General features: G+C 36.2%; 1 protein-coding gene across 1 annotated transcript in view; it reads right to left on the reverse strand.

Moving 5' to 3' along the window:
- Nucleotides 1–21,410, reverse strand: part of Uggt2 (UDP-glucose glycoprotein glucosyltransferase 2) — a 194,261-nt gene that overhangs the window by 4,990 nt on the left and 167,861 nt on the right. Inside the window, exons 37-38 of the mRNA XM_027938864.2 lie at nt 14,482–14,598; nt 10,690–10,816 (exon numbers count right to left, since the gene is read on the reverse strand). Coding sequence (XP_027794665.2) covers nt 10,690–10,816; nt 14,482–14,598 — 244 coding nt within the window. The remainder of the gene's footprint in view (nt 1–10,689; nt 10,817–14,481; nt 14,599–21,410) is intronic.

Below are 21,410 nucleotides of genomic sequence, written 5' to 3' on the forward strand. Positions count from 1 at the left end.
TACCCATTATACTATATCATAACTATTTGTCTTTTTAACCACCTAGAAGATGAGCTCCTATGAGTCTATGAGACAAGGAGCATGCCTTATTTACCTTTGTTATCTCTAAGACCCAGATATGTTCACAAACATTATTTTATGAAATAAAATCAGAAACACTTAAAAAATCCATAACATAAAACACAGCATAGGATTAAAACCCCAGTTTAAGATAAATAGATCTTGCCTGCTGGGCATGGTGGAGCACGTCTGTAATCCCTGAGGCAGGAGGATCACGAGTTCAAAGCCAGCCTCAGTGATAGTGAGGTGCTAAGTAACTGAGACCTTGTCTCTAAACAGTGGTTGAGTGCCCCCGAGTTCAATCCCTGGTACAAAGAAAAAAAAAAAATCTAACAGATTATTCAACTTGCACAACAGGTACATATTGGTATTTTCTGGCAGGAATTGATTAAAATATTATTTAAACACATTTTGTTCTCCAAGGTGTCAGACTATATTTCTCTCTCCATTAAATTCAATTGGAAAGATAATAAGTATAAAAGGGGATGACAATAATGAGGTAAGTGCCAGAGTTATCAATGAATTTCTAGAAACGGAATAAAGAAGCATGCTGATATATAACAGCTGAGATGAGCTGATTTCCTGGGAGGCCCTCCTAGCAGAGCACACTAGGGGGTCAGAAGTTAGGTAGGTAAAGCCACGGACTGAAGGACTATGTGGGAAATCTGTGCCCATCAAGCCCCCACACTGCAGGGAGAAACAGAGTCGCTATTTAGTCCAAGATTAAAAAGTGGAAGACTTTTTCTTGAAAGATGATGGTGAAGAGGAAGACAGGGAGAGGTATTTCTGGGTGGGTGTGGATGCCCTAGAGTTCTTCACCTGGGTTCTTGGAGTGGTTGTGTGGGATGGGCTTTGGTATGTTCCTTGTCCACACTCCTAGAGGGAAGCCTATTAGACGCACCTATAGCTATCACTCCAGTTCAGGGAAGAAGCATACTGGAGAAAGACTCATTTATACCATGACAGAGGAAACCATGCTAGCTGTAATGAATACCTGTGGAGAAATACCTGCACAGGGAGACTTGTGAGGAGGCGCACAAAGCACAGACACTAAAAGCACAAGCAGGCAGACAGGATGGAGCAGAGAGAATGAAGTGAAGCAGTGCAGAAGCGAAGTGTTTGCTCCTCCCTCCTGCTGAGTTTATTAACTCAAAAAAGTTACATACCACCATTACCATGACTACATTCTAATTAGTATTTCTTTAACCCTGAGTGTTAGCTAACTGAGATAAGGTCCAGGTTAGAATAAACATGGGGTCCCTATCCTCCAGGGGCATTACCATGGAGACCAGATAGTGCCTGCATAGTTATATTACCTCAAGAGGGTGAGGCTGGGCATCCTAGGCCTGGGAAGCAGGGTAAACTCGTGAAGGACATTGTACGGCAGCCTTGCATCCTGTGCTTTTGCACAGGAGTTTCCCAGTAGCCAGGTATATCCTAGCAGTCGGGCATTCTATGTCTTTGCACAGAAACTTCCTAGTCACCAAGCATGTCACAATCACGAAGTTTGTAGACCCCCAATCCCAAACACAGAACTCCCACAGGTAGCTATATATTTTGATCAATCTAATCTTTCATTCTTAAACATAAACAAGCAGCCAAGAATCTCCAGGTATTTGAGGAAGACAAATGACACAAGGAGAAAAGACCAAGATTCACTCACCAAAAAGCTCACCCTGAAGAAACATAGTAACCTAGAGGTCTACAGCAACACCTAAAATAATGCTAGTTAGTATTTTCAAGAGATAAGCCAATGAAGCAATAAAAACAGAACAAAACTGAAATTAAAAGGAAGCAAGCAGGGAAAAGATCTGTTGAGAATTAAGAAATCTTTACCCAACTTTTTTAAAAAGTTGAAGATTAAGTGAAATAATTTACCAAAAACAGAGAGACGGAAAGAATATACTAGAGATATATACTTTATAATGTAAAGGATAAAGAAAATAATTCTTGCTGGGGTTGTGGCTTACTGGTGTAGCACTTGCCTAGCATGCATGAGGTACTGGGTTTGATTCTTGGCATCACATATAATAATAATGGTCCATTGACAACTAAGAAAATAATTCTATTTACAGCAGCACCAAAAAGATCAAAGTTAAATATAACCAAGGAGGTAAAACATCTGCACACCAAAAACTACAAATTTCCAAAAGAAATGAAAGATGCAATAAATGGAAAGACATCTATGCTCACAGATTGAGACTATTGTTATAACGCTTGTACTACCCAGGGCAATCTACAGATTCAATGCAATGCCTATCAAAATCCCAATGACATTTTTCTGTAGAAATAGAAAATAACTCATCTTAAAATTCATATGAAGTCCCGGGGACACTGAAAACAATTGTGAAAAAGACAAGCGCAGTTGGCACACTCATACTTCCCAATTTCCACATTGCAAAGTTAAAATAATCAAAACAGTGTGATGTAATTTAAGATGGTGGATTACAGGAAGGCTGTATTCCTTACTGTTCCATGGCCTGGGATTCAAGCAGGAGTCCTGCTTCTCAGTGAGGTGGGTGAAAGAGGGTATTTCACTGAAATTTAGCATTGGACAATCAGAGTCTCTTCGAGACTCAGAAAATGGGTTCATTGAATAAGGAACAAGAAGGAGTACATTGGAGCCAAGCCAGGTGTGGCAGTTGCAACTGGTACAACAGACAGAAACACAATGTACAAATTTGGCAAGGAAAAACCTGTAGAACAGAAAAGCAGCATGAACTTGGCTGATCCAGAGCTTGCACAGAGAACTGGTGTTTGAAATGTGCTCTGTGTTTCTTAATTGCCAAATGGACAGCTGAGATGGGGGGCAGTCATGAGGGGGCCATGCTGCAGCTTACTGCTGTGGGAGTGTGGAAGATCATGGCAAACAATGCCATACTGTCCCAGAAAGCAGCCATGGTAGATGGCCTATCATGCAAGTATAGTGGAATGTGACGTGAACACGCACAGAGAAAAAACTGTACTCAGGGAGAAGCAAGTCAGATATACAAAGAGAAATGCAATCTGCTTTCTCTTTGAGTCTGGTGGTTCAGGTAACCAGCTGAAGCAGATCAGGACACTGAACATGCAGGTGTGAATACACCAAGCCTACGTAGGTCACATCCATGGGCATGGGCCTGTAAAGGGATGGCTCCCCGGCCCTACAAGCAGAAATTTCAGGAGGCTCCTGAGATCAGCAGTTGACAGCTGCCCAGCAGTAGGGATGTGTTGATTTGATCTTTCCAGAACAGATACACCCACCCAGCAAAGTCTCAAAGGCCTGATCGGAGCTAAGCCCCAGCACTAGAAGTGCCCACTTAGAACTCTGTAGCAGTTCCACTGTGGAAGTGCATGGATCTGGTCTGTGTAGACAAAACTCCAATCAACAGTACTTCACATTCCATCCTACCTTATACTGGTGAGAAGGAAAGTTGAGAGCTATTTCAACTAGTTTTTTAGGACACTCCAGCTGGTGACCACCACAAAAAGAGGAAGGCTTTAATAACCCCTATCTCTTGCCCAAAGGGGTACACAGCCCAGGAAGAAACAAATAGGACAGTCGGGGACAGAAAGTGATCAGCCATCCCTGTTGACAGTTTTGACCACCTCAGTGGAAACAATTCCTTCATTTTTAAATGAGAATCTTTTTTACTATTATTATTGTTATTTTTAATATTTATTTTTTAGCTGTAGTTGGACACAATACCTTTATTTTATTTATTTTTATGTGGTGCTGATCAAACCCAGGGCCTCGCATGTGCTAGGCAAGTGCTCTACCACTGAGCCACAACCCCAGCCCATTTTTGTTCTTAATGTGCTGACTGGTTTATGAAAAAAAAAAAAAAAGAAATATATATAATATATAATATATATATATATATATATATATATATATATATATATATATATATCTTTTTTTCTCCTATTTAGCATTTTTTAAACAATTAAAAAAGAAATTACTTTTCTGTCTTGTCTTTTGTGGATTATGTTTTGGATTGCTTATTTTGATTTTGTTTTTGAATGTTTCTCTTGCTTCTTTTTCTTCTCACTCTGCAATTGCCAAAGTTTCTTATTCTTTTTTCTCTTATTTTTTCTCTCCTTCTTTATAGCCATTACTTGCTACATCTTTTCTTCTTTCTCAATTCATATTTTGAACATTCTAAACTTTCTTTACCTGCCCTTTCATACTTTCTTTTCTCTTAATGAACTATATTTTTACTATCTTCTAGAACTATTTGTTTATACAATTCCTGACCCCACCATTTATGTTGTTGCAGTTATTACTATAGATGGTATTGTTGACAGATGCTTACTTTAATGCCAGATCTAGTTCACAGCTGTTTATTGTTTTTACTGTTGGCAACTGCTAACTCCACCATTCCTGTTTTTGTGGTAATTAGTGTTGTAGATGTCATAGTAGGCAGCAATCATTTATTTTAATGTTATCTATATTGTATGCTTTGGTTGTTGCTATTGTTTCTTTCCCCCCTTTTCTACTGGGACATTACAAGTTCACAAAGTAGATACTCAGGTGTTGAGCTAAACCCAGCCAAGAAAGTATACTTGATCCACACACAAATCAACTATGTCAAATTTCAATAATACTTTAATACAAAGAAGAGAAGAGACAAAACCTCCAAATTAACAACCAGATACAAAGTAGGAAAGTCCAGGGCACTCTCAGTTCCTACTGGTGGAGATCCACTCCTATAGCAAAACCAGAGAATAAACACAAAGGCTGTGAATCAACACATTTGAGGGTCTCAATCTAGATCATTCCCATATCCTTTGAATAGACAGAACAGTTAAGAGCAATCACAGAGGGTGTACCCCATACCCTGATGTTTAGAACACCATTCTTAGAACAACCCATCTGCAGGGAAAGTGGAATCCTCAAGTTCTGACACAATATACACTATCAAAATACACTAATCGTCATCAAAGAATGAAAAGCAAAACTATAACATAAAACCCATTTGCAAATATAGTGAAAAATTCACAAGAACCTGATATCTCACAAGACACTGGCAAGAGAAGGCTATGCCCTAATAAAAGTAGAAGAGAAACCCATCTCAACAGAAGATGAATAGCATTACCTTAGATTAGGTAGAGGTAAGTGAAGGGGAGGAGTTGAGGGGATATGAGGATAGGAAAGAGTAGAATGAAAGAGACATTATTACTTTATGTATATATGTGACTGCATGACCAATATGATTCTATAACATGTATACTCAGAAAAATGAGAAATTATATCTATGTATGATGTATCAAAATGCATAAATGCATTCTACTGTCATGTATAACTAATTAAAACAATTAAAAATTTTAAAAAGTCAGGTCACATTTAGAGGTAGACAATAAGAATTACTTCCAATTTCTCAGCAAAAACTCTAATATGCTGAAGGGCTTAGAATGATGTGATCCAAGCCCTTAAAAAAAATAACTGTCAACCAAGATTGCTATATCCAGAGGAGCAATCCTTCAGAATCAAAGAATTCATGAATACAAAGCTGGCACTACAGAAAAAAGTTAAAGAAATACTACACACAGAAGAAATAAAAAACACGCCCTATAGTTTTCAAATAAGCAAATGAAAAACAGGACCAAAGTAAACATTAGGGACAAATTGAAATAGCAGAAATTAATAACATCTCTCCATAAAAGCACTTGAATGCACACAGTGTCAACTTTCCAACTAAAAGACATAGGCTTGCAGAATGGATTAAAAATACAAAACCTAACTATATGTTGTTTTCAAGAGACTCACCTTACAGGCAGACAGCCACAGACTGAAAGTGAAAAAAATAACAATTGATATACTATGCAAATGGATCAAAAAATGAGGATTAGCTGCTCTCATATCTGAAAAGTCAGAATTCAAGCCAAAATTAATTAGTGACAAGGTCAATTCAAGTGATAAAGGAAACAACTCAAGAAGATATAATGAGAGTAAATTATTTATGCCCAGAATATTCACGTACCTAATTACATAAAAACAGAAACTACCTGACTTATCCAGTACAATAATACTGGGTGATTTCAATATAAGCCTCTCACCAATAGGTAGGTCATCTAGAAATAAAGTCAGCAAAGACTCTTCAGATCTGAAATATATAGACTTAAATCTTTAGACTATTTCATCCAACAACAGCTTAATTCACTTTCACAGCTCTTCATGCAGCCTTCTCCAAAGTAGACTTCAAATTATAATGCAGAGCTACAGTAACAAAAACTACATGAAACTGGCATAAAAACAGACTCGCAGACCAAAAGTATATTCAATGGAATATTACTCAGCTTTAAAGAAGAATGAAATTATGGCATTTGCCAGTAAATGAATGGAGTTGGAGAATATCATGCTAAGTGAAATAAGCCAATCCTGAAAAACAAAGAGACAAAGAAGAAGACAAAGAGACAAATCTGCCCATCTGTAGTCATCTGATCCTTGACAAAAGTCCCAAAAAGATACACTGGAGAAATTACATCCTTTAAAACAAATGGTGCTGGGAAAATTGATTAACCATATGTAGATGAATGAGACTATATCCTTTTCTCTCACCTTGCACAAAAGTCAACTCAAAATGCATCAAGACCTATGAAATATACCAGAAACTATGTAACTCCTAAAAGAAAAGTAACTCCAACATATGGACACAGGCAATGACTTTCTCAATAAGAATATGTCCTAAAGCTCAGGAAATAATACCAAGAATTAATAAATGGGATGACATCAAATTAAAAAGCTTCTGCATGGCAAAAGAAACAAGAATGTGGGGAGAGAGCCTACAGAATGGGAGAAAAATCTTTCCTAGCTTTTATTCTAAAAGAGGATTAATATCCAGAATAAAGAACTCAAAACACCAAAAAAAAAAAAATCCAATTAATAAGGCAAATTAATTAAACAGGTACTTCTCTAAAGAAATACAAATGTCTAACAAATTTATTAAAAAGTATTCAACATCTTTAGCACCTAGGTAAATACAAATAAAAACTAGTTATTAAAAAACTTAGTTTTACTCCAGTCAGAAAGGCAGCCACCAAGAATATAAATAATAAAAAATACTGGAGACGATGTGAAGAAATGTATTTCTACTGTTTGTGAGATTATAAATTAGTACAATGGAAATCAGTATGGAAGTTCCTCAAAAAAGTAGAAATGGAACTACTGTATGACCCAGACTTTAAAGTCAGCATACTATAGTGATACATGCAAACCCAAGTTTATAACAGCACAATTCATAATAGTCAAACTATGAAATCAGGTGTCTGTCAATGGATGAATGAATAAAGAAAAATAAATTAAAAAGTTTAATTCAGTTATAAAGAATGACACTGTCATTTGTAGGCAAATGGATGCAACTTGAGAACATTATGTTAAATGAAAAAAAAATCAAGCTCAGAAGGTCAGGGTTGTATGTTTTCTTACCTATATGGAAGCTATAGAAGAAAAAAAAAGGCATATGGGGAAGAATCTCTTGAAAATTGAAGGGAGATCACTAGAGTTAGAGAAAATGGACTCAGGGGATAGGAAGCAGGGGAGGAAAAAAATACTGGGAAATAATATTGGCCAAGTTATATTGTCATATTATGTGAATGTACAAATATGTAACAACAAATCCCTGTGTTGTAATATGCTAAATAAAAATATGGGGAAAAACCCAATGTGGTACTGGCAAAAAGACAAAGATATGTAGACCAATGAGATAGAGCACCCAGGAATAAAAAACCCGGCATGTATGATTGACTTGTCTTCAAAAAAATACCAAGGTCACTCAAAGAGAAAATTTGATAAGTCTCTACAGCAGGTAGGAAAAATAAATATCCACATAAAAATAAATATCCACACACAAAAAAAAAATAATGAAGTTTGGCTCTTAACCTACTCCATATACAAAAAAATTAAAACTGATTCATTTAAAGTGTAAGACCTGAAACTATAAAACTCCTGGGAATAAAACATAGGGAAAAGATTTATGAGATTAGATGTGTTAATGACTTCTTACATACGAAACCAAAAGTGCAAGCAAACAAAGGAAAAATAGGTGAGACTACATCAGAGGGCACAATCAACAGAATGCAAAAAGGCTACCTACCAAAGGAGAAAAATACCTACAAGTCAAATGTCTGATAAGGGGTTAATATCTAGTATATATATATATATATATATATATATATATATATATATATATATATATATATCTCTCTCTCTCTCTCTCTCTCTCTCTCTAAAAACTCATACAACTCAACAACAAAAAATTAAAACACCTGATTAAAAAATGGGCAAGGATTTTCAGACATTTAAAGATGATATACAAATGATCAACAAGTATATGAAAAGATGTTCAACACCACTGATTATCAGAAAAAATGGTATCAAAAACTCAATGAGACTTTCATCTCAGACTCATTAGGAAGGCAACCATTAAAAAAAAAACAGTACAATTACTGTGAGAATGTAGAGAAATTGGAACTCTTATGCACTGTTGGTAGGATCATAAATGTTGCAAACCACTATGGAAAACGCTACTGGGGACTCATCAAATTTAAAAGTAGAACTATCATGCGCTTAGCAGTCCCATTTCTGGGTAGGTATGTAAAAGAACTGAAAGCAGGGTCTCCAAAAGATATTTGCACATTCATATTCACTGCAGTTAACAGTAGACCAAACACCTACTGATGGCTGAGTGGATAAACAAAATAAGGCATACACATAAAATGGAATACTACTAAGCCTTTAAATGGAAGGAGGGCTGGAGGTGCAGCTCAGTGGGAAAGAGCATGCCTTGCATGTATGATGCCCTGGGTTTGATCCCCAGAACTACAAGGGGGGAAAAAAGATGATTAGAAGGAAAGAAAATACTTTTACTATAATCAGAAAGGGCCTGAGGACATTGTGCTAAATGAAATGTCAGCAACAATAAAATAAATACTGTGTGATTCCACCTAATATGAGGTTTCTAGAGTAGTCAAATGCATAGAGACAAAGTAGAGTGGTGGTTATCAGAGGTTGGGGATAGGAGGAAAAGGGAAAATGTTTTTTAACAGATATAGTTTTAGATTAATAAACTGAAAAATATCATGGAGATATGTCTCAATATAATGTGAACATATTTAGCATTAGTGAATTGTATGCTTTTTAAATGGTTAAGATGGTAAATTTCATATTCTGTATTTTTCTACCACAATAAAAAGTGAATCAATAATGTAGAGGATTAATTCAAGAGGTTAAAAAAATTCAATTAATTAGAATTCTGGAAAGAGAACAGAAAAAATGGAATGATTATTTTTCAAAACTCCAAAAGTACAATGAAAAAAAAAGTCAAAGGCCAGAGAGAGATGAGTCTTTAGGAAACAAAGCTGATGGGATGCAAAGAGAGTAGTGATAGAGATTGTTACAAACAATGACATCAAGATAAATAACAGGGATGGAGCAATAGCTCAGTACTAGAGAGCTTGCCTAGCACCACCAGACCCTGGATTCAATCACCAGTACCATAAAATAAATAAACTTAATAAAGAAGTATTTCTCTAGAAATACTAGAGAAAACCAACAAAACTAAATGTTGGTTCTTGGAAAAGATTAACAAAATTGACAAACCTGTAGCTACACTCATTATGAAAAAAAAAAAAAAAAGACATTACCAAAAGTCAGAAACAAAAATGGGGACATTACTACATATTTTACAGAAAAAAAAGAATTCTAAGAGTATTATGAACAATTATATGACAACAATTTATATAACTTAAGGTGAAATGAACATATACTTAGAAGTGCACATGTATTTGTTGAAGCTTTTATAAGGTGATAAAATGCCTAGGCAAAAGCAACTTTTCAAATACTAAGAAATGTAAGCAAATCTAACCCAAACCAGGTCACTCTTCAAACCACAACTAAGATTACTAAAACCAGAAAAATAATAAAGATTAATTAGAAGACATGAGGTAATGTTTTCAGTGAGCTACCTAAAGCTCTTACTACTTTGGATTTTCACATTTGGGAAATTCAGTGTAATTTTTTTTTCCTCTTTTGGGTACCAGTGATTGAACCTGAGTTGGTACTTGACCACTGAGCCACATCCCCTGCCCTATTTTGTATTTTACTTATAGAGACAGGGTCTTATTGAATTGCCTAGTATCTTACTTTTGCTAGGGCTGGCTTTGAACTCGTGATCCTCCTGCTTCAGCCTCCTAAGCTGCTAAGATTACAGGTGTGTGCCATCATGCCTGGTAAATTCAGCGTAATCTTAAAGACAACATTTATTTTTCACCTCTGTATCAGAAGACTAATATACTACTTAGCTATATAGAGGTATAAATTGAAGATCCTTGGGGGATAACATCCATTTTTAAATAAAAATGAAATTCTTAGTCATTATGCAGACTTTTTTTTTTTTTAATGAACACATACCTTTATTTTATTTATTTGCTTGTGGTGCCAGGGATTGAACCCAGTGCCTCACGCATGCTAGGCAAGTGCTCTACTACTGAGCCACAATCCTGGTCCATTTTGTGCAGACATTTTTAAATAAAAACTGACAATCACTTGAGAATGTTATTAAGAACAATCTCAATACTGTCTGTAATCTTCAATATTCTCATCTTGTCAGTGTAATATGGTTCAGATATCATTGCAAGGTGATGACTTACTTGCACTTTTCTTCTTATTTTCAAGATTATCTAGTAATTGTCGTATCTCTGTATCATATTCTATCCATTCTGGGACAATCCTGGCAGCAGCTTTTAGTTTTGGTTCTTTTGTTTTGGGATTATTGCACTAAAAGTTTAAATAAAATTTTGTTAGTGAAGAACCATGCTTTTTAGTAAATAAACGTAAGGGAAATACTTGGCGACACTTCTGTTTTACTAGGGCAAACAAAATATATCTTACAAAAAGCAGAGCCCTACTCAGAACTTGAATACTGGAAATTTAATATAGGTAGGATCAAATGAAATGACAAATAATATATACACACACACACCTATATCAGTAATAATTGCTTAATACAAGTACTCAATCAGAAACTTAAAAAAAATTGAAAGACAATTTGTTGGTTCATAAGAAGAGTGTCAAACAATTCTTTATAATGCTTTAATGAAAGATCTAAATTGCATACCATACTGCAAAGGAATGTGGCAGGGGTCAGTCTTCATTTCTTCATCCCCAAAAGAAACTAAAATAGCAATCTCCAGTGTTTGCTGATATACCATCAACTTAACCTACTTGGTCCCACTATCAAGTGTTTTTTTTTTAAATTAAAAAAAGGTTAAAAGGAAAAAGTTATGGGATGAGGTTGATAAGGATCTGATGTTGGTTACTTCTGAAGGCACAGCTGAAGGATGTCCTCATGTGCTGAACATAAGCAGTGAGAAAAGAGAGGCATCAAACTTATGACCCCAGTACCTTTGGCTTGAGCAATGTGAAGAATGTAGTTACTGCTTACTGAGAGAGAAAAGACAACAGGAGGAATATCAACTTCATCAAGTTACAAAGGCAGCCCATCTGCTATGTACAACTCATTAATACAGAAAGTGTCTTGAAGCTAGCTTCTATGTGACACTTTCTCAATTGGCTTTTCTCTTACTGCCATGGGGAAAGCTATTAGTCATCAGCCACAAGCTTGCTGTCAAATATATTCAGTTAATTACACTGTGGTTTTTTTTTTTTTTTTTTAATTTTCCTTAGAGTGATATATTTCAAAAGCAAATGGAAAATGGGATCTTTTTCACAGAAGATAACTTCACAGGCAATATTTTTTATAAAGTAAAAGTTATGGGACTACTTTCTTTTTAATGTGAAAGCAACTACTAAAATAAAAACACTGTTTTCTTTAGGTTGTGTGTGTTGCGCACTACAATATGTGTGTGGGTAGGCATTTGTGTTTTCTATCCTCTTTATCAGTGGTTCTAAGTAGGGAATCATATCCTTCTGGAGGAAACTTTGGCAAGGTCTGGGAATTTTAGTTGTCATTACTGAGGGGAAGTGGGGTACTATTGCCATCTAGTGGGTAATGGTCAGGGGATGCTGCTGAATATTACACAACGGATAGAACAGGCAAGCATTATCTATCCCCAAACGATAAGCTTAAGAAACCTGGATTAAAAAATGAGACAGCAGCGCAACATTCCTTTCCACCTTCAATACCATTAATCATGCTCTTTTACTCACTTTCAGGCCATTTCCTTAAGATTTTTCTGCATTCCCTTAACTTTTTTTCCCCAAGAATAGCTCACTCTTCCATTTTAAGTGTTTGAGAGGTGGTTTTCTGAACATCAAAATGTATGACACCCTTCTTTTTCTGTGCAGCACTATTGATAGGAGGTAGATATCCATTCAAGAATGAAACTTTTTCAGCTCGTTTACATTAAAATTTGGAAGTGTGACCAACACCTATTAAGAATCCAGGACTTTAAGATTCAGGACATGTTTTCCACACTCCTATTTACTTTTCTCCAGATCAGCACTATCCAATAGAGGTATGATGGAAACCAGGTTAGCCACTGAATATTTCCTAATAGCCATTTATAAAATATAAAATGAATAGGTAAAATAAAATTTGATAGTATACTTTAACTTAATATACCCAAAATGCAATTAGTCGACATGTAATCAATATAAAAATAGTGATGACATATTTTAGTATTCTTTTTATTACACTGAGTCTTTAAACTCTGATGTGTATTATTTACAACTTTATAGCACACCTCAATTCAGCCTAGCAACAATTTTAAGTGCTCCAAAGCCATAAGTGCAACTGGCTGTTGTATTAGAAGGAGTGGCCTCAGAGGAACAGAGATGGTGACAAGAGCTGAGAAAATGAAAAAGGCACAGGTTGATGGGGAGTGGTCCCTGAGTCATGGCCAGAGCACAGGGAAGCTACTTGCTGACGGGGATGCTTACTTAGATTGGCTACATGAGTGTGACCCCACAGAAGTTTTGGGGTTTGCTATAGTAGCTCATGTTAAACCAAGTACTGAAGATCTCAGGGAGACCTGTGGCACCAACACATCAGATACAACCTTATCTTCACAATACAACCTTAACATCTTAATAGTTATACTCAGTAATGTTCTTGACTCTGCTTCATAAAATTCTCTTGCTTCCCTCTTAACAAGGCCATTTTATTTGTTTCTATCACATTCTACCACCTCTGACTGCATTAGACCATGGTGGTTTGCTACTTTTTAAAAATAATCTATGGATCTACATATATCTGGGTAAATGTCCCAGGACCTTATGGTCCTCCCTTATTTTGTTCAAAATAGTAAAAATGCTATGTTTTTGTAGTTCATTCTTCAAGGAAGACCTTGTAAATAATTATTTTATACTCAAACACTTTCATTAACAATATTATGGTCAGAGAAATAATTGTATTATTTTACAGTACTGGAATGTATGTTCTAGACAGTTGGAAAAACAAATTGGCTTCAAATATTTTGTGCTTAGGAAAGCATAACTATGCTGTGTAGCTTAAAATGAAAATCTAAAAAAATAAAAAAAAAGAAAATCTAAGAGAAATAATCTCTGAAAAATAAGCAAGGAAGGACTATAAAAAAAGACAAGTGTAAGATAATTTCAATAGACAAAATTATCTTGGTAATCTCCTTTGGGGAGAATACCAATGAGAGAACTGATGTGAGGCTTGTTAAGATGATATAGCCGATTTATAAACATCTTCAGCAGTTAGCTCATGATCCTCCTTTCAAAAGATCCTAAGTAGAAAAGATGTTCCACAGCAAAACTGTTACCACTATTCTTAAGATAGGCCTGCTTGTGAAGTTGTCCCTTGACTGGCATCTAAGAACTCAGGTTTCAGACAGGTCTCACATTCTCTAATAAGAGTGGCTCACTGTGCCTAAACTGTGCAAATGTGGTTTATGCCAAACACTTGCTTTTCTTCTGGGAGTTGATAATTTTGGCATGTGCCAGGCAGAGGGTGACTGCATGGTGACAAGTTCCCCAGAAAAGCCATGGGAATTGTGTTTCTAATAAGCATCTTTTGGAGGCAACACTTCATATATGCTGCAGAATTTAAGACTTTGAGTTATTAACTTGTCTTGTGTGACTTTAGAGACAGAGAGAGAGACAGAGACAGACAGAGAGAGAGAGAGAGAGAGGGGATCTGCATCTGACTTTGTCTTCACCCCACATGCCTTTTCCCTTTGCTGACTGTGCTTTCTATCTTTTCGGTGCAATGACCTATAGCCAATGAGTACAGTATATTTTGCATCCTCTGAGTTCTTCCTTCTGAATTAGCAAACCTGAGGGTGGTCTTGGGGGTTCCCTCAACACAGCTCTCTACTTGCTAACCTAAGAAAAATGCAAAGCAAACTGAGCAGCAGAAAAAGAGGTAATATATGTGCCATCCATTTGTAAAACAAAATATTTCTCTTTTGAACACTTCCCCATCTACTTATATATAAATGTAAACAGACACTCACCAGATCTATAGTTTTGGCTCTTTGTTTGGATTCATCATCACACCAGGTTTCACACCATAGCCAATCTTGAGGAAGAGACTTGATGGCAACTTGGTAAATCATATTGTTAGGAAGATCCTATAGAAAAAAAAATGATTTAAGCAGAGGTATAGAAATTAGAGTCCGAAGGAAAGAAGCTGAAGATATCATTTAGACTACAAACAGATCATAAAAACATGTCAATTTGAGGTATCTCCATATTTTTAAGCCCTAAATGCCTAATTTGATCCAATATTCTTGTGTCCTATGAATGAACATATGCACTGGAACTATATCCACAACCCCTTAAGGCTTCATCCCAGAAAGGAGGCCCTGAAATCCACCACTTCATATTCCCCCAGTGGACAGCCTCAGTATCTTGATCTGCTTTGGAATGTCAAAAGTTAACTATTCACATGTGCCTGCTATTGGTATTTATGTTGGTCACTACCACATTCTCCTGATTCTGAGGTGACCTTTCATCTTCCTATTGGAAACAATGCCCATGAATATATTCCTTTCTGCATGCTCAGGATTTTTTTTTTTTTTAGAAAGACTGCTGGCACATGGGTTCAAGGATGTTCGACAAATGAGACTAGTAAGTTAGAGAACTCTGGAGAGACTAAGGGACACTTCAGTAGAGACAGTTGTTTCTATCCCCAGATGTTCACATTCCATAGCCAATGGCATGCAGGTACCTGCATTAGCTGTCTTTTATAAGCTCTAATTAGGATTTACAATTTTAGGGTTCCTCTTTCAACACTCTGATTAAACATGATATAGTCCTAGCAAATACAGTAAGAAAATGAAATAAAAGATATACAGATTAAAAAGAAGAAAAAAAAGTGCTGTTATTTGCAACTAACAGTACTGTTTATGTAGAAAATCTCAAGCATCAGTGAAAAAAATCTCCTGAAACTAATAAGCAATTATAGCATGGTTATAAGACAAAGTTAATACATAAAAGTCAACTACTCATATACATCAGAAATGAATAACTGGAATTTGAAATAAGAAAAACCCACTATGCCATTTACATTAGCATGAGAAATTTATTCATTACTGCTTTTGAAGGCTTACTATAAAAGCTACATGAGATGGACATCATTACCCTACACACATGTATGACTACCACATACAGTGCAACTCTACATTGTATATTACCAGAGAAATGAAAAGCTGTGCTCCATTTGTGTAAAATGAACCAAAATATATTCTGCTATCATGTATTTTAGAATAAAAATAATTTTTTCAAAAAGCTACAGTAATCCAGACAGTGTGATATTATTTGAAATAGAAAAATAGACAATAGAGTCCAGAAATATGGGAATTCTCTAACTTCTGTATAATTTTTATGTAAACCTAACAGCTCTAAAAAAATAAAGTCTTTAAAAAGCTTAATTTTTTGTCTTATTTATTGTAATTAATTATACATGACAGAAGGCATTTCAATTAACACTACACACACAGAGCACAATTTTTCATGTCTCCAGTTGTACACAAAATTGAGTCACACCATTTGTGTCTTCATACATGTAGTGATGTCCATCTCATTCCACTGTCTTTTTTATCCCCATCCCTCCACTTCCCTTCCATCCCCTTTGCCCTATCTAAAGTTCCTCCATTCCTTTCATTTTCCACCCCCATCCCCATTACAGATTAGCATCCACATATCAGATAAAAAACATTTGGCCTTTAGTTTTTGGGGATTGGCTAACTTCACTTAGCATTGTATTCTCCAACTCCATCCATTCACCTGCAAATGCCATGATTTTATTCTCTTTTAATGCTGAGTAATATTCCATTGTGTATATATATCAGTTTCTTTATCCATTCATCTACTAAAGGGCATCTAAATTGGTTCCACAATTTAGCTACTGTGAATTGTGCTGCTATAAACACTGATATGGCTGTGTCCCTGTAGTATGCCGTTTTTAAGTCCTGTGGGTATAGATCGAGGAGTGGGATAGCTGGGTCAAATGGTGGTTCCATTACAAGTTTTCTAAGGAATCTCCATACCACTTTCCAGATTGGTTGTACCAATTTGTAGTCCCACCAGCAATATAAGAATGTGCCTTTCCCCCCACATCCTTGCCAACACTTATGGTTGTTTGTATTCTTAATAAGTGCCATTCTGACTGGAGTGAGATGAAATCTTACAGTAGTTTTGATTTGCATTTCTCTAATTGCTAGAGATGCTGTACGCTTTTTCATGTATTTGTTAATTGATTGTATATCTTCTGAGAAGTGTCTGTTCAGGTCCTTGGCCCATTTATTGATTGGGTTGTTTTTTTGGAGTTTAGCCTTTCGAGTTCTTTATATACCCTAGAGATTCGTGTTCCATCTGATGTGCAAGTGGTAAAAATGTGCTCCCAAGCTATAGGCTCTCTATTTACCTCACTGATTGTTTCTTTTTCTAAGAAGCTTTTTAGTTTGAATCCATCATATTTATTAATTATTGACTTTAATTCTTGTGTTATAGGAGTCTTGTTAAGGAAGTAAGGGATCTAATTTGACATGATGGAGATTTGGGCCTACTTTTTATTCTATTAGACACAGGTTCTCTGATTTAATTCCTAGGTCCTTGATCCACTTTGAGTTTTGTGCATGGTGAGAGATAGGGGTTTAATTTCATTTTGTTGCATATGGATTTCCAGTTTTCCCGGCACCTTTTGTTGAAGAGGCTATCTTTTCTCCAATGTATGTTTTTGATGTCTCTAATATAAGATAACTGTAATTATGAGGGCTGTGTCCTCTATTCTGTACCACTGGTCTACCAGTCTGTTGTGGTGCCAATACCATTCTGTTTTTGTTACTGTTGTTTTGTAGTATTGTTTAAGGTCTGGTATAGTCATGCCACCTGCTTCATTCTTCTTGCTGAGGATTGCTTTAGCTATTCTAGGTCTCTTATTTTTCCAGATGAATTTCATGACTGCTTTTTCTATTTCTATGAGGAATGTCATTGTGATTTTGACTGGAATTGCATCAAATCTCTATAGCACTTTTTGTAGTATGGTCATTTTGACAATATTAATTCTGCCTATCCAAGAACAAGGGAGATCTTTCCATCTTCTAAAATCTTCTTTAATTTCTTTTCTTAGTGTACTGTAGTTTTCATTGTAGAGAACTTTCACCTCTTTTGTTGATTCCCAAGTTTTTTTTTTTTAAAATATTTATTTAGTTAGTTAGTTATTGGCAGACACAACATCTTTGTTTGTATGTGGTGCTGAGGATCGAACCCGGGCCGCACGCATGACAGGCGAGCGCGCTACCACTTGAGCCACATCCCCAGCCCAAGTATTTTATTTTTTGAGGATAATGTTAATGGGGTAGTTTTCCTAATTTCTCTTTCAGATGATTCATCAGTGATATACAGAAATGCATTTGATTTATGGGTGCTGATTTTATATCCTACTACTTTGTTGAATTTATTTACTAGTTCTAGAAGTTTTCTGGTGGAATTTTTTGAATCCTCCAAGTATAGAATCATGTTATTGGCAGATAGTGATAGTTTGAGTTCTTTTCCTATCTATATCCCTTTAATTTTTTCCATCTAACTGTTCTGGCTAGTGTTTCAAGAACTATGTTAAACAGAAGTGGGGAAAGAGGGCATACCTGTCTTGTTCCAGTTTTTAGAGGAAATGCTTTCAATTTTTCTCCATTTAGAATGATGTTGGCCTGGGGCTTAGCATAGATAGCTTTTACAATGCTGAGATATGTTCCTATTATCCCTTGTTTTTCTAGTGTTTTGAACATGAAGGAGTGCTGTATTTTGTCGAATGATTTTCAATACATGCAAAAAAATATGATCATCTCAATAGATGCAGAGAAAGTATTTCACTTTTTAAATGCTATTATGAATGCTATTGTTTTAAATTTCAAATCCACTTGTTTATTGATGACATATGGGAAAGTGATTTCACCTTGGTATATTAACTTACTATCTTGTTTCTGAGTTATCATTCCTTATCACTCCAAGGTTTTTGTTGATGGTTCTTTTGGGTTTTCCACATAGAAGGTAATGTCACTTACTAGTCATGATCATTTCTTTCTTTCTAGTCCATATTTGCTTTTCTCATCTTACTCCATTAGCAGAGACCTTACTTTGGTTTTAATCTTTCTTTTCCTCTTAACTTTCTAAGTGGAAGCTGAGGTTATTTATTTCAGACATTTTTTCTTTTTTAAAAATGAGGTACTTAGTAATATGAGTTTATATTTAAGCACTATTTTAACTGCTTCACATGACACTCTTCATCATTTGATTTGCACAGAAAGAAAAGTAGCCTACAGTTGGAATGTAATCAGAATTCACTTGAAATGGTAAATGATATAACATTTACCAATGTCATGGTAAAGAGGCCCAGAAAGACAAATAATGAAAGATTAAGGAAAAGGAATTCTGGAGTGGAGGTTTATGGATGAATCTTTGGGTACTGAACCTTAAACATCACCAGAAAGCACTTAATAGAGATGCTGCACTAAATGACAAACCAGACAAAACGATAGTCTGCTGATGTCTGCTAGACTTGGTCCCTGGCTACTCCAATGGCACAATAGGCACATGCGTGGAGTAGAATGACAGCAGAGATGGAGACCGTGCATGGGCCCAAGTCTGATCTAACTCTTACAGCTGCCAAGAGAACAGAACAATACTGGTCTAATGCTGAACATATACTTTGAAAAGATCAATCAGCAGTTTAAAGATCAATCAGCAGTTTGGTGGCAAATTAACTACATTGGACCCCTTCAGCCCTGAAAGAGCATAATTCTTCTGAACTGAACTATATACATATTTTGTGTATGGGTTTGCTTTCTGTGCTTTCATTATCCAAGAGCTTAAGGAGTTATCCACTGACACAGGGTTCGATATAATACTGTATTAGATTAAGACACCAAATACACAGCAAAGATGCTGCAGTCTGGGCACAAAATAACCGAGCCACCACAAAAATTTGTAGATTCAAACAGCAACTCTTTATTCCTGAACTCTCACCGGCACTCTACACACACGTTCTGGGAAAATACACTCCCTTCACCGGGCTCTGCGTACCAATTCTCTCAGAACCCCGCGAGAACTCAACAGGAACTCAAGGAGCAGGCGCCTGAGGCAGCAGGATACCCACTATTCCCAGCAGGATCCACCCTAAACCTGGAGCCACCCTAATCCAGCAGGATCCACCCTAAACCTGGAGCCACCCTAATCCCTGAGCAGGGTCACCTTTCAACCAAAAATGCCATTCCTACTTGGCTATGGCTCTCAGCACAAAGATATCATGGCAGAGGGCATATGACCATGAGATTTCACAATCCTATCACACTATGATACCACACAGAAGATGCTGGCCTGAAAGAGCAATTCAACAGTCTATTGAAGACACCAGAGGTGCTATCTTGACGTTAGTACTTTGCAAGGGTAAGGTGCCATTCTGCATATGCAGCATTATATTCTAAATCAACAACCATCATATAGTGTTGTTACCATTCATAAGAATTACACAGGTTCAAGGGAACAAAGTAAGGTGATAAGACCCTTCTTATCATCCCCACAACCTCCACAACCAAGTAATCCAGAACCACTTTGTGATTCATTATGTTAAGGGAATCCAGAATGGAGAGCAGAGACAATGGGTCTAAGTATGGGCTACAAATCAGCTCCAGATATACAAGTTGAAGTTGTCCCACTAACTTCATTCTTAAGTTTTCTGTTGAATTTATTCAAAGAGGTAGATTCACATAGAACAGTGTGCACTATAACAGATGCTATGATGCAGCACCCACATCTCCATTCAAGTCTGAAAACTTCTACTAGCTGCTGGCAAGTGCTGTTGGCCGACAACTTTCAACTGTCAGTTATCATTAAGAACTACCACTGGGGGAAGAGTTGTCTCACCAAGGTCAAACCTTTTCCTGGGAAAGCCTATATACAATGATTTGTTGATGTGAAGAAATAAATACCAGGGTTCCTTGCCCACCTTTGTGCATTGCCACCTTAGAAAGACCATCACAGCTTCAGAGCTCCCTAGGGATCACTCATCCAAGACCTTCTTGAATTTGGAGAATCTTACCAATTCTATTTCACTCCTTGCCCTGAACTTGCTGGTCCTGAGAGCACTTCCTAGTAAATCTTTTGTAAACTAATTTCCATTTTAGTCAGTTTGTTTCCTGAGAAATACAACCTGTGATAGGCAGCTAAGTGGTATTTGCTGATGCAGGTAATGGAAGAGGAAAGAACTTGAGTTATTAACTTTGAGATAGTTTGGGGCACTAATGTGGTGATCCTGGTAGATTTAAATATGAGTTTGGCATTTAGGGATAGCTAAGATACAGATAAAATTTGGGAATTATTCGTAGAAAGATGGAAACTGAAAGGATGAATGAAGGTAAGATTGTTAATAGAGTTGGTACAGAATGAGAAATGGGCCAAGCTGAGACTCAAAGCATAGCAACATTTATTTGGAAAGCACAGAAAAAGTAGTGGTTCACCAAAACAACTACTATAGGAAACGAACAGATATCAGGGAAGAACCTTGAAATTTTGGAATGTATTATGGCAGCCAACAAATTCATGTTGTAAAGAAAGCACATGAGAATAAAGAAGAGCTCACTATATACTTTTACCTAGTAAAAAGATAATAGACTTTAGTGAGAAGTGTTTAGTGGACTGGTGGGAATGAAAGTGAAACTGCATCAGAATAAGGGCAGTGATCCCCCAAATATGCTGATGCAATATTAGGAGAACACAGAGTTCTTGGAAAGCTTAAAAAATGAGTCCTTTCTTTAGTACAGGCAGATGATAGTCAAATTCACAAGCTTTTAATTATATGTTAAGACTAAACATTACTTATAAATAAATAATCTACTGGTAAAATAACTAAAAATTACAAAAATTGTGGTAATCTTAATCTAAATTT

The sequence above is a fragment of the Marmota flaviventris genome, chromosome 4, assembly GCF_047511675.1.
Source record: "Marmota flaviventris isolate mMarFla1 chromosome 4, mMarFla1.hap1, whole genome shotgun sequence".
In the NCBI taxonomy this organism is placed as follows: Eukaryota; Metazoa; Chordata; class Mammalia; order Rodentia; family Sciuridae; genus Marmota; species Marmota flaviventris.